The 15,265-nt window shown below is 38.7% G+C and overlaps 1 protein-coding gene across 3 annotated transcripts in view; it reads right to left on the bottom strand.

The window, feature by feature from the left end:
• pde8a (phosphodiesterase 8A) overlaps positions 1 to 15,265 on the bottom strand; it is a 324,022-nt gene that overhangs the window by 25,505 nt on the left and 283,252 nt on the right. For all 3 annotated transcript variants that reach the window (XM_051920426.1, XM_028823660.2, XM_051920427.1), the window contains one exon: positions 13,143 to 13,341. In XM_051920426.1, the coding sequence (XP_051776386.1) occupies positions 13,143 to 13,341 (199 nt within the window). The remainder of the gene's footprint in view (positions 1 to 13,142; positions 13,342 to 15,265) is intronic.

The raw sequence follows: 15,265 nt of genomic DNA, 5'->3' as shown, positions 1-15,265 counted from the left end.
AGTTATGTAGCAACATGTCGACTTTATTCTTGTCATAAACGTCAAGATTAAAGTGGAAATGTCGAGAATAAAGTCAACATGTCGACTTTATTCTCAACATAGTTTTTTTTTTTCTTCACTTTGTCTGTATTTTTTTTCTTTACCATGGCCCTAATACGCTTCCATACAAAACCCTCAGCAATTCAGTGACAAAACTTTTGCTCAGGACACAAGTGTGTGCTGCAAGGGTTTCTGCACACACTTTTTGCAATATGGACACAGGTCCAAATATGAGCAAATATAAGAACGGCAAATGGGGTCACTTTAAACAGGAACCACAGTGAGTGCTACAAGGATTTTTGCACACAGAACACACCTAATGCTTAAACAACTGTATATATATTGGTTTGCTATGTACCGAATAAAAAGAGAGCTGCTGTACGCACTGCACTGACGCTGAGAACAGAGACATCACTTCCTGACGCCCTTTTTCTGATATGTGACAGGCTGGTTCCACTAGACTTTTTTTTTTTTTTATTTAATCAGTCCTCCTCTTGCCTGCCCACCTCCACATCTTCTTTGCTTGTGAACTGCCGCTCTGCTCCCGCTATTACCATGTACAGCCCCCTCTCGCACACCTACCTCTCCATACTCCTTGCTACTGTATTAAGCTGCTCCGCCCCCACTATTACCATGTACACCCCCTCTCGAAACCCCACCTCTCCATACTCTGCTTGTGAACTCCGCTCCGCCTCGTCCCCTGCTATTAGCTTTAACAATATTTGCCCACCCGCCCACTCGTCACCTGCCATCTCTGCAGATCATTAGATCTGCTTGTGCCTGTAGATCTGCAACTGTCATCTCACAATGTCATGCAAGATGACAGCCTGGTGCTCAACTAAATTAGCCGGAGACGCTAGGGAGAACACTGAAGAAGAGTATTACACTCTATACAGTTTTTTTTTAGCTTAAGGCTTCTGGCAATGAAATTATGAACAATATTGTGTTTAGTCTTGATCATACTTAGTCCCTTTTATGTGTTACTGCATGGTACTTACAAATCCGTCAACAGCCAACCTCCATCGCCTAACCTCAGGGTCGCATAAGTATGGTTGTCTGTTCCACGAAGATTGGGTACAGGATAGGAACCAAGCCTAGATGGAGCGCCAGTCCACCGTAAGATACACTCAGAAGCACTCCCGCATTCACTCGCTCACATCAGGCCAATTTATAGTCACAAGTGCATGGATGTGGAAAAAACGGAAAATAAAATATATAAACTGCTGACTGGTAAATGTAATGATTTTAATGACGCAAGAGGATACAGAGGTAATGATATAAAGGAGCTGCTAATACATTTCTCAATTTAAATTGGTTAACATTGCTTCAATACAGCTGTCCTCTTGGGATTATATGATACATTGCTCATTAAGCAGTAGATCTGACGGTATCGAAATAATAAGAGTAGCCGTAATGAAATGCTGGATTTAGAAAGCAAAATAACAAAGAAAGGAAATATATTTATCATTAGAAAGGTACTGTGGGTTATTTAAAGAAGTGCAAGACACATTTAGGCACTGATGATGCTGAGAAAATTTCTGTGCTTCTTACAGTTAAAGCTATATACCTAGACAGCTGTTTACTCAGCTATACACTTTGACATTACCAGTCATGTCCAGTGAAACATATGTTGAAAGAGCTACTGCATATACTGAGGCAGGGTGCCAGTCAATGAGACTGAGTGCCAGCCATGCTCATAGCTGTTTAGTAAGAGTGTTAGCCATAGCTTTAGGAATATTCTGAGAGAGGATGTTAGCAGTGCCCCCATTGTACTGAAGAAGAACATCAGTTGAACCTGCATCTGAACATTTTCACATGGTGTTCGCTGTGTTAATAGCTACATTTAGAGAGAGAATGTCGCCTTTAGCTATTACTAATGCGCACTGAAAAAGAGTGCTGGTTACATTCATAGCTACTGTATATAAGGACACTTCTGTTCAGGACCCAGCACTAAACTTGGAATTACAAAAATACGCTACAGCTTAGATAGGGCCTCACAAAATTTCTTAATTTTTTTTTCATTTTTAACAGTTTTACTTGCATATGTTTAAGGCTGTAATGGTTCAACCCTTCCTCCTCCAGCTCATGGTGGTGTCGTGTATCTTGGCGGCATTCTTGCCTAGTTAGTTGTTCCATAGCCACATTCTCCCTTAACACTTGCCAGACAGACCCTGTACAGACTTCCATAGGTTAGGGCCTAATGTCTAAATCCGGCGCTGCCAGGACAGTATTTATAAAGAGCACCAACTGGACCTATAGTTGTATTTTGAGATAGAATGGCAGCTGTGCTCACAACTGTACATGTGGAAGAGTTCCAGTCGTGCCCATAGATGTATATTTTAACAGGGTGCCAGTCATCCTCAAAGCTATTCAACGAGACAGTTAGTCTTTTCTGCCAATCTGGACACTGGGCCCTTACCTATATATATTGTGACAGAACTCCAGCCATGACCACAGCCATAGCATGACAGATTGCCAGCTGTATCCATAGCTACACTTTATAACAGTATGTAAACCATACCCACAGCTACAGTGGCCTGGCAGGAGTATTAAGTACCATAGGTTTTATGTGCCAGGATAGTCTTAGTTTATTTTTTTCTAATGACTTGCTCCCCAAGAAAGATATTTTTAGCCTTGTGCCTGTTGCAGTTAGGATGCGTTGCAACTCATGAATCCTTAATTTGGATTAAATGGACTTGATTAATGAATGACTGGATTGAGCTGTTTAGTTGATCAACAAATAAAAAAAAATAAAATAACAGAATGAAATATAAAAAGTAAGAATTGGCATAAGCCAGCCTAATTTGGGGTGTTCATAAGAAATGCAACGATTTACTCCATGAGGTAGAAGTACATAATGAACAATAATAATTGGGTCATATACTTGAAATACTAAAATTAAATGTTTATTATCTAAATATTGTGGATTGTAAAAGAAATGTGTAATTTGTTACCCTCAGATAGAAGTCTATAGAGGGCTAGATCCCTAGTAAAGGATCAAAAATAAAAAAGTAACATTACATTCATAATCACTGACCTTGATCTAGTCTAAAACGATACCCCACGTGCTTATGTTTAAAATTTGTGATTGTTAGAGCGGCCCTTAGAGGGATTTAAAACATATGATCACATTTATGATCATCAACCACAAAGTAGCATATAACAACACTATACATGCCTATATTCCCATATTTTTGAAGTTTTATGAAGAAGAGAAACTTTTGACTCCTCATATCCTATTATGGGGTGAACCTCTTTGGTCGGATGACGTGGCACACACAACTTCAAGTCCTTCTGCTCATTTTTGTTGAAGGTACCTATCAATTTACTCTTTATCATAAGGGTATAACTTTCTGCACAAAATATGGTCCTAAAATGGCCTACAAATGAGAGGCCTTTGGGTCTACAGTGACAAAAACAGGGGAGCTTCAAAAAGCTTGATGTCTTGTACTACTTGACATCAAGATGAGTCAAACAACATATTGTGTGGGGTTTTCCTTGTACCATTGGAGGCGTGGGACCAAAAAAACCTGGAGTGATTTCCAAGGGTTTATCAGTCATTTTTTTATATAAATACTAGTCATTTAGCCCGTTACAATAACGGGTGCTAGAACAGTAGTGCATAAACATTAGTAGGAACAGTCTATATTAAATGGCAAGGGACTTTGACCTCATTCTTTTTGTTGGTCGTATTTTTCTTTATTTCAGCCTTTCTTTTGTTGATGTTTACTTGCTGAGCTGACCGTTCTTCGTGGGCTGCCGCCGTGTATTGTGTGTCTTTAATTTTCTGTGACAGTAATATTGTCTTGTACGTCCGCTGGCTTGTACGTCCGTAATATACCTTTAATTTTCTCTGGCGGTAATGCAGGCGTGCGCGTCAGTAATTTGCCTTTAATCTCCTCTGACAGTAATACTGGCTTGTATGTGGCTGTAATATGCGTCACTGTATTGTGTACCTTTAATTTCGTCTCGCAGTAATACTGGTTTGTATTTCCGTAAAATGCCTCTAACTTTGACAGTAATATCGCGCATCGCACCGTGCCCCGTGCATGCGCATTTCACCAGAAGACACACACACATGGACACCTGGACGCACACAGGGATTTTATTAAAGAGGATAAATGAATAATAACTTTCATAAAGGCTTTCAAAAACACAATGTTGTTTTTATGAGTGTACTTTGCTAATTATACAACAATCAGTGATTGTTTCTCTTCACTGTTACATGGCAAGAGTTAGAAGAAAATGTCCCCACTAATCGAGACTCTGCCAGTTAGACAACAACCACTGTAATAACCAGAGCTGCATTTATATAGCAACTTTCAAGCAAAATACACTCTTATGATCTGAAATGTATTTAAATTTTTTGTAGTCATTCCTTGGCCATTAAAAATAATCAAGGCATTGTTCTGGTGGTTTGGGAAGCGAAAGAACGCAATGGTTACATTTATTTTTTTATATTTAGACATGTTCTTAATACCACTTAAATATGAACATTTTGCCATGATGCCGTTTTCTTTTTGATGTTGGCAGCACCATTTTGTACATTTTATTTGATCTGTTTGCCAGGTAGTTGCCAGTCCATTGATGATGTTAAGGTTAAGCAAAGAGAGCAGGTGTGGTGTGTTTTTTTTTTTTCTTTTGGTTTTAAGACTTACTTTCAATAATTCATTAATTTATCCCATATTTGGTTTCTCCTTGCTGCCACACCGGTAGTGTTTTATAAAAAGCCCACCTCTCCCCTTTACTCTAGGAGATACTAAAAGGGCCTGTGTGTTACATTTGTTGAGATATATTGTCACCTGTAGTTAGTGTGTTCTGAAAGAGGCTGATAATTTATAGACTTTAAGCAGTGATGTATGGGACTTGAGTGCAGCTGTGCAACAGGTGACACCTCAGGACCACAGTAATTTGAATATTATAAAAATGATGATTAAAATTAAATATGTACAGTTCAGGTGCTCAAATACATTTAGATGTCTTTCGTATGACATGATTCACCTCAGCCTGGAGTACAGTATAACACTTTGTCTCCAGAGACGACATTAAGCTGCTAGATATTCCACTCCAGTCTGAACCATAATTAGAGACTGTTTTTTGCTTTTTAGCTGAAATTCTTGGCTCAGTCAGTGGATGAAAATTATGCTTGATTAACAGTAATACTGATGAAAAATGCATTGGTTATTTAATGAACATGTTAATGATTTGCTTTCCTATTTCCATTAAATAATCTTTTAAAAAGCCAATAAGTTCAGCTCTACAAACACAAGAATAGACAATAACGTTTTATTATCAGAAGCCACTGATTATAAAGTTTGTTTTGAAGTGAACAGGCCATTCAGTTCCACATAATGAAGCTAGCTTCCCATTTCTCATTCACCTGAAGTTTACAAAATATTAGCCGTATGAAATTAAATGGTCTCCATGGTGCAGCTTTCATTTCATACTTGGTGACCTCATCTAACTACCTCCAGTTTTCAATGTGAATGTCTCCAATTTATATCACCAAATAGAAACTGACTTGCTACTGTAGCAAGTTTAAACATAAAAATATACTAAATATACCATAAAATGTGTGTGTGTGTGTGTATATATATATATATATATATATATATATATATATATATATATATATATATATATATATATATATATATATATATATATATATATAATATACACACACATACATACTAGCTGATTACCCAGTGGCTTCGCTCACTGAGTGCAAGGGAAAAAAATAAAATATAGTCTATAAGTTATTAAACAGTAACACATTAACATTTTAAGAAGTAAAGATACATTGATCACTACTGGAGTGGTTTCAGGTAAACTACATTTTAAAGGCGGTATAACACAACAGATAAGTAGTACTAACAGCAGCTAAAATGTATTTGGATCATCTCTCGGTAGTAGATCCCTTTTGAAAGGCGCTACACGACGGCTGTGGTATAGAAATTACATTTTCTATGTGAACGTCCAAATTTCTGCCTGTGGTAATGTGCCTTATTGGCATTACCAGCAATTAAAGAAAATTAGTTTTGTGTCCTCTGCAGTGTTAAGAGAGAGAGAGGCTTTGGTTTGGGATAAAAGGTATAAAGAAAGGAAATTTGCCTTTTTCTTTTATATAGTATAGACAGACATCTTCGCTGACGATATGAGCGCCTTTTGGGGAGCGCCGCGGCGGGTCGCGTGTAGACTGGAGAGACGGCCCTGCCATTAACCCTTTAACCGCCAACTCCCTAAATATTCCCCATGCAAGGCGAAATCTGAACAATTTTCGTTTTTTTACTTTTTTACATTTTTTTTACATTTTTTACATTTATTCAAGCAGTATTGACCACTAAATGTTGTGCAAGTTCTAGAAATGGGCAAACACATAATCAAACACAAAATGTACCTTTTCTCAGGCTTCTGGATTTATTGTCAACTACAAAACGGAACAGTCAAAAGTAATTCAAAAGTAGTTCAGTCAATCATAGTTTCATTCCCAGTATTTGAGTTTGCTGTGCCACAGGCCAAAGCAGGGAACTGCACAAAGTCCTGGATTGCTGGGACACTTTGAGCAGAAGGTCTTGACGTCTCTACGCTGACCCTTCTTTGAACAGACACGACAGCGTTTTTCTGAAAGTCCAAAGTCCTTACATTCATCTGGCAACACTGCTGAAATACTACTCATAGGATCCTCTTTTCCAGTGTATACACGAAATCTATAAATGTAACCTGAATTCTCAGCTAAGCAAAACATCTTGATACCAAACCGTGCCCTTTTCAATGGTAGATACTGTCGAAACTGTAAGCGGCCCTTCCACAACAATAAACTTTCATCAACTGCAACTGACGGTCCTGGCATGTAGGGCAACTGAAATGCTTCAAATAAATGATCAATCAAAGGACGTAGCTTGAACAAGCGGTCACGGTTTGGATCTTTCTTATCTGGCTCATTTCTGTTGTCATTCAAATGAAAGAATTTCAGCAGCAAAGAGAATCGGTTACGTGTCATGACAGCTGCAAAAATAGGTGTTGCATACATGGGATCTGTAGACCAGTACATCTCAATATCTGGTTTTCTGATTATTCCCATCAACATCAAAATCCCAATGAATTTTTTCATTTCGTTTTCATCAGTGTCAAACCAAGCACGAACACAGGAATGTGGAGGTAAATTGGGATTTTTCTCAATAAACTGTGCTGCATACAGATTTGTCTGATGAACAAAATGTCTGATCAAATCAGGTGACACAAACAGCTCATAAAACTGCTCAGCAGTGTAATTGTTTACATCAACAATAAAGCCACACGTTGCCTCAAACGGATGCAGAAAAGGTAGTTCACCACGGGCAGCAGCCCAGCTGAGATGCTGGGGATACACCCACTCAGCGCCGTCATCCGATGCATCTTCATTCACAGTATCATGCAGCGCACGTTGCTGCTCATCATTGTCGCTAAAATCTTCTTCAGAACTGCTACAGTCATGATCAGAACTGTCCAAAATCGCCTGCAAAGCCTCACTTGAAGTCAGTTTACGTTTCGCCATATTCACAGCTGTTACATGCGAATCACGTCACATGACCGGCCAAAACAACCACAGACTTGTCGAAATACAACGTAGTAATAATACCCACGCCAAACCGTCAGTTATACTACTTGCCAGGCATTCATATAATCACAGGCAAATGTGCCGGATAATTCCGGCAGTATGGCGTTAGCAATAAAACAACGGTGCCGGATATATCCGGCAGAGGGCGGTTAAGGGGTTAATCGGCCGGGATGGCACTGTTGGTCCGCCACTCCTGTGCGTGCCTCCCACGACCTCATAACCCTATTTTTTTGCCGCGGTCTAGAAAAGGGATCCCGTGTTTGCCTGGTTGTGTTTCCCGTGGTTGTCTGGGATATAGCTCAGGGGAAGGAGGAAAAAAATTAAAAGTGCTTGCTTTCACTTAAGGCAGAAGCACAGTCACCATCTCAAAGGCCGGCACAGCTACGTACGCGCGCCGGCTGATCGACTTTTATAGTATTTTTGTAGGGCGCAGGAGACACCACTTTTTGCAGACACGTTCATGTCATCGAATGCCTATGGAGGGATGACGTGGAACAAGTTAATTGGTCGGCGCGAGGGCGCCGAATACAAAAAGAAATTACAGCGCCTGACAACCTTGCACTATGTGCCTGTGATTCAAGAGAAAAATGATTATGATAAATGTGGACGCTGCCCTTCCGTGCTTAATGGGCAGAAGGTCCAAACAATTCCCAAGTCCAACACTTTACATGAAGAAGTCTGTACATCTTCTTAGATGTAAACTCTCCATCTTCTTAAAATAATTGATTACAAAAGCAACCTTGAATGTTGCGGGGTTTTAGTGACCCGAACTCACCTTAAGGGACAGTAAGAAGTAGTGCAGGACAATTTACAAACAGAGTCCTGCTTCAATGGCGCCGATTACTCATTTGCATGGAGCCAACGGGGCACTTGAAGTGTCACAAACAGTGCGAGAAGAGAGGACGCTGCCCGAAACTGTGAAGCTCTCGACCCGGCAGAGCAGCCCGACATTCCGTGCCTCCCAGCATCCACTTTGTTCTCAACGTAATTTCCATATTGCGTGGTCATACGTCATTTCCGTTTCAAACGCGAAAAGTGAGAGAGAGAGAGAGAGATATTAGGGGGCGGAGTGCTTGCTTCGCTCGCCCACCCTTGGGTTTGGTTTACTGGATATACAATTTAAAGAGATTGTTAGTTTCATGGAAATTGTTACATATGTATTATTTTCACTTTTACTTTAAAACTTTTGTAAAAACAATATTTGTCCTTTATTTCCGGCCCTCGGTGGGTCCCTGGCTGAACGCATGTTAAGGAGATGCTGTTGGATCATCTGCTGTCTTTCTGCTGCTGTTGCTGCCCGTCGATCATTTTAAAGCCTGCACAGCAGCTGTCCTTTTGCCACTTCGCATCTCTGCCGCTCACGTTGTGAAGGTCGGGGTTAGGGTGGCTGAACACATGCAAGGAGAAGTAGTCAGAACATCTGATGGGTTTCTGCTGCTGGCGAGCTGCGTGTTTTGCTTGTTGCTTGTCGTTGTTTTAAGAGCTGGGAGCAAGTTAAAGCGTCTCTTGCGGGACTTCAGATTGTCTTCCAAGAAGATCATGTCTCGTCTCCCTCCCAAAGATTTTTTTTATAATAGATATATATAATATAATACCTCCAGGGGCTACACAGTTCCCCAAACACCTGACATAATAGACACCAGGTCACAAGTTCAGCAACACACACGTTTTATTATATAAGGGGAGTTCTTCTCCCTCGCTTCACACAACAGCACAGTAAACCAATTAAACTTTCTTTGCCTTCTTTGTTTCTCTTCTCCTCTCTTCCTTACTCCTCCCTCAAGCTTTGTCTTCTTTCACCCAACTCTGGCTTTTTGAATGGAGTGTGGCGGCTCCTGTTATAGGGCACCCGGGCGACAGGTTTGATTAAAGGTTGGTGAAATTGTACAAAAAAGAAAATAAGCATAGGCCATGTAAACAGAACCACTAACCAATAGGATGGACAAATGACTGAAGAAGTGGTGTTGTTCCGGACATTAAAAAACAAACGTGATCACATTTTGACCTCTAATTCTGTTATCATTTTCCTTATAAGAAACGTCTTTACATGTTCACTTTCAGAAAGAAAGAAGGAAAACTTTAATGAATGCCAAAAGGAAGGACTGAAAACCATTGGTACAAAACTTTACTAATTTTCCATTCATCAAAACCATGAACCATTAAACAATTAAATAAATGCCTTTTAAAAACGATATATGTAAATTGGAGGAGCTCCAGGATTCTAATGTCACTTACAACAAACAATACAAGTCTTTACAAAAGAGGCCATTCAAGGTCACTAAAGCTTATCATTTCACACTCCCATCATGTACCTTGTATAACAAACTAAAGGTCCAGAGTGCTACTTTGAGCTACACCACTATAACTTGCTCCACGAATCTATAGTGGCAAACAGTAAATATTTTTATCCAAAAATAAATTGAATTTGTTCCTTAACAGAGTGGCTGAAGTTTCAATTTACAAAAACAAAAAAAAAATTAAACTGGCAGGTTAACACAACTTGGCCAACTTTCCCTATTATGTCAAATGAAGACTCAAAAGTCAAAGACTTGGCATTCTTTAAATTAAGCATGTTTCTGAACAGCACACAGAGTCTTTGCTTCAGCTGATTTAAAGTAAGGACAACAGGTGCTATCAGATTCTCTTCTTTAAATAAGGATAGTGCTCATTATGTGGAAAAGTGACAGGTACACTCAAGCAACCAAGAAATGGCAAAGTATCCCTGACAACCAAAGCGACACACGGAGAAGCATAATATAAGAAATGCAGAAAAAATATCTATAAATAATCAAACACCAAAATGAGGAAAATTAAAAAAAAACACCAAAATAGACTGAGCCTGACGACAGAACTGAAAACATTGGTTTCTAAGTAACAGGTTGCCTTTACTTTGTTTGTTCCCATCAAAATTTCAAACGCTTTTGTCCAGGGCCAGTTTAAGAGCCCGTCCCAGGTTTAAACGTTTATCATCAGAATAGTCATGGTTTGCTACAACCCCTTTTCCAAAAGTCACTGCTGCTTCCAGGTACCCAGCTTAATGAGATGCACCCTACACACTGAAAAGAGCTACTAGAAACACACCACAGTCAACCACCTACCCCAGACTGGTCCTAATTCTGCCTTGCTCCATTTCATTCTTTTTAGGTTTAAAATAATTATTTCAATCATTCCTAATAGCCTGGCATGTTGGGATCTGTCTAGTAGCTCATTTTTTTTAACTTTCTTGTGGTGTTGGTATGTCATTCTTGTGTGTGTGTGGAGAACACCCAGGTTGTCAAGGCCTCAAAAGTACGTTATTCATGACTAACCTCTTTTGACTTTTAGTCCACACAGCACACTATATAACCCAGCACTCTTTTTAATCTGACTGGTAGACTGGATTGAGTGATCAACACTAACCTGCTTTACAAAACAGACCAAACTGGACTCTTTAATGTGTTATAAAAGCTGCCAGGGATGTTCTACTGCTCGACAGTGGCGAGTACCTTTCCCTATGCTGCAATATTTTGGGGGACACAATTTAGGGGATACGAAACAACTGAAAAGGGGGAACTCTGTACAGGACTTAATTTGGATTCACTGCAAGTAGTGGCAGAAAAGAGGACGACATGAAAATTATAGGGTACAGTGGCCAATGCTGATCATTCTCTAGACTTTGCCCTATAGCATCTTTACTTAATGGCTTATACAGGTGATAACTGAGCTTCGTTTTTGCCCAAAGTGATTCAGCTGTTAAATGCCTCCTCCCATATAGCCTGTTTTTACCCTTGCAAGTTATATAAGACACAGTAGAGACAATTTTCAATTAGGACAGTATGCATCGAGCAAGATACCAATGTATATTTATATTACATGAACACTGTATATTTTATACTTATTGTTTTTGTTTTTCCACTGTCTGGTGACACATTGTGTTCCATGTTGCTCCAGGAGCAGCAACAGATAGTACTTAGATATTTTGTGATACCTAGGGAATCAATAAAGTATATTTCATTGCCTATCATAAAAAGTGCCATTCATCAACTTCCTATCTATCTATCTATCTATCTATCTATCTATCTATCTATCTATCTATCTATCTATCTATCTATCTATCTATCTATCTATCTATCTATCTATCTATCTATCTATCAGTGTGTTTCACTCTGTTTATTCAATTATTTACTGCAAATGCATTGCTAGGTTTCAGACAATGATGAGTCTAAAAGGATTGCCATAAGGCAGGGGTGGGCAGATTCAGTCCTGGAGGGCCGCAGTGGCTGCAGGTTTTTGTTCCAACTCAGTTGCTTAATTAAAAACCAATCCTTGTCAATTATTTAATTGCATGGCTTGCTAGTGCTTTAACTCTGCCATGTCAGGTCATTCTCATATCCTAGATTTATTTTCCTTTCTAAGGATATCATCCAAATGATTTGAAGTCTAAAACAGATGAGTAATTCTCAGTGCTTCACTTTTTTCTCTTCACTTTCCTTCCAAGTATTTAATTAAACCAAATAGTGCGTGATAAATACACACAGGTGTAAATTTTACCAAGCTAAATGGAGAAATGCTGGTCTATTTTGTCATTTGCATGTTATTGCTAATTAGGAGCAATTAAAAAACAAGAATACAGCTGTTTAAGACTAAAATAAGCAATAATGGTTCAAAATCTTAACGATCCAGACAACTAAAGTGAAGCTGAAGTGTTACTTGAGCAATAAGGGCTTCTTCTTATTAAGCAATTGGGTTGGAGCAAAAACCTGCAGCCACTGCGGCCCTCCAGGACTGAATCTGCCCACCCCTGCCATAAGGTATATTTTGTAGCTCCAATAAACTGTGTGAATGTATATTTATGCAATAGTTTTAGGTGTTATGTGCAAAATGTTTAAATTTATTGATATGAAACTTATTTTCTACATGACTTTTGACCTACTTATCTACATAATTTGTGATATATCAATACCTGCAAGGTTCATATGCTAGCCTGCCTGATCTACTATCATCTGTGAATGTAACTGATTTTCAACACTTGTAATAACCTATATAAATGCAAAATGAGCAGTGGCACTAGTATTGGCCATTACTAGACCCCGCACAATTCAGAAAAATACCACCATATCCCTTCATTTTCTATGTTTAGACTTGTACTGTGCCCACCTCCTGAATCTCCACTGTTTGCAGCTTGATAATGCGATTTTCATGGGATGATGTGCTTAAAATGTTTTTGAAAGTCCCATAAGCACTACTGCTATTTGTATTTCTCATTGCTCATTTATAAAAGTCAAGCTTGTTAATAAAGCAGAATCTCCCTGCCAGATACCTGAACTGCCTGGGCTGCATTCTCATCTTTTTATAAGATTGATTGTTTACTTACTATTGGTATAAAATTACTGGACTCTGAACACTCTCCTGTTTTAGATTATGGTACAATCCTGCTTATCCTCCAGTATTTTAAGAATTTGTGAGTTTGCAATGATCACTGAAAGTTTAACATTTCACGTGAAAAAGATGCAGTTTAGCTTACCTTGACCCTTTCTTTACACAGAAAATAGGCCGTTGCATGCAAAACATCAGCAGAATGTGTTGAGTTGTGGTAGGAGTTGGAGGAGTGATAATTTGCTTCAATCACTTGCAGCCAGGACCTCAGTGTTGCTTCAGAGCAGTTCAGGAATTCACAGACTCCAAAACGTGAAAACACTTTAAGACCCAGGTAAACCAATGGCCTAAAAAAAATTAAACATTGGCACAAACAAAGTACAAAATATAGTAAGTTGCACTGTAAATAAAACTGGAGTTTCTATTTGTCCACTTTCTAAATAAGAGAAGAGGAAATATGGTTGGATGAAAGCTATTTACTTCCTTTCACAATTTACAGAAATCTTTGCATATTTTTGATGTTACATGTTATTAGCTCAAATTTCAAAACCAATCTAGTTTAAACAAATGTCAAGATCTAAGAATTATTTCCTTTAGAGTAAGTTTCTCCTAATATGGCATGTAGGCACATGGTGCTTTTATTAAACAGATAAAAAGGGAGTGGGATGGTCAATGGGAGAACAAAAAGTACTAAAACAAAGAGGCAAGAAATTAACCTTTTCATTTCCAGAGGGCCTTTTCCCCCTAGATTCCCATCAAACTCTTTTAATTTGCAGAGTGACCTCAGATTATCAAATCTCAGACCTTCCTGTATTGCTGCCACTTACTGCAGCTCACTGCCTGACTGTAGACAAAGACTGAACCCCTCGCTAAGGAAATCCCTGGGTCCACTTCTGTGGCTAAGAATGTTAGTATATAGTCTTGGGGTCAGGATGCAGCTGGCTCTACCTGTACTCCTGTGAGTGGTTAAACAACCTGGACTGCCCGAAATGTTTCTGCCTTTGAAAAGAGACCCCAAAACCATTTTAACTTTTAATGTCCCTGTATGGATCAGCTATAATACTGAGGGGAGACATTTGGTGTCCTTGTAGTCAGTCCCCAATAACACCCTCTATTTTGGTGGGTTTGGGACTCTGGATTTCAGGGTCACCCTCCAGCTTTACATTGGTATTAATTACTTTAAAATATAAACTTTGTATGTGACACCCTTCCACAGTGATAGTTATTGTAAGGCACTTTACTTACTTTTTATATGTGTGTTTCTGTATTTTAGCAGTTAAAGCCCTGGAGGGTCGATTGACTTGTAGGGTCACACAGTGAGTCAGTAGGGATGACTGAGCTGAACACTTTGCAGTTCAGTGCCTTAACACTAGAGTGCACTGTATGCTTAAAGCAGATTAAAAATACAGTGCAAATAAAATACAAGGGAATGGATATTCATTGTGTTTTATTCAGTGTAATACAGTACTGCAAGTGGCTTATAATGGTGTGTTCTGTACACAAAGTAAATGTTCATTCATAACTTATGCATACTGAAAACAGGAATTAGACTTTCATTTTGTGTTTTTTTGGGAAAACTGTAAAAAAAAATGATCATATAATGAATCAAATCATTAATAATAATAATGAGATCTTTATCAGAAAATATGTAAGTGTTGAAACACAGTATGAATCCAAATGATTTTAGTTCTGACTAAGCCTATTTACCATCTTAAAAAAAAAAAAAATAACAATTCGAGGTTGCCTTATGATATAGCAAAAGGGTCTGGCTTTAACACAGAAATCTTGCATGTGCCCGTCCCATAGGGACTGGAAAGGAGGAGGACGACAAACCAAATGAAAGTATGTGGCATTTACTAATTCAGCAACAATATGGTTGTGATCTGTTTAGGGAATGATGTAGCAACCAGTTACTGTAACTACCAGGTAGTTTAGAATAATAAAAAATACATTATGGCAGACATAATAAAAATACTTGAAAATGGATGATGATGAATTGTAAATGATAAATGCAAAGTTAATTAGTGTATTTTCAAAATTGCTTTCTCCAGTTGAGGTTTACAGGGGCCCAAACCAATCCCACTTGCATTGGGCACAAGACAGAAAACAAACTTAGACAGAATGACAGGGCCCACTCAAGATCATACTCACATGTCCACTTACACTGTGCTAGTTTAGATAGTACATGTCCATTTACCAAACACAAATGTTTATGCTGTGAATAGGAAAATTAAGAGTAACTTGAGAAAGAATACAGTAATCCCTCCTCCA

This window comes from Erpetoichthys calabaricus, chromosome 17, assembly GCF_900747795.2.
Source record: "Erpetoichthys calabaricus chromosome 17, fErpCal1.3, whole genome shotgun sequence".
NCBI lineage: Eukaryota > Metazoa > Chordata > Cladistia > Polypteriformes > Polypteridae > Erpetoichthys > Erpetoichthys calabaricus.
This window is presented reverse-complemented; position numbering and strand designations above follow the sequence as displayed.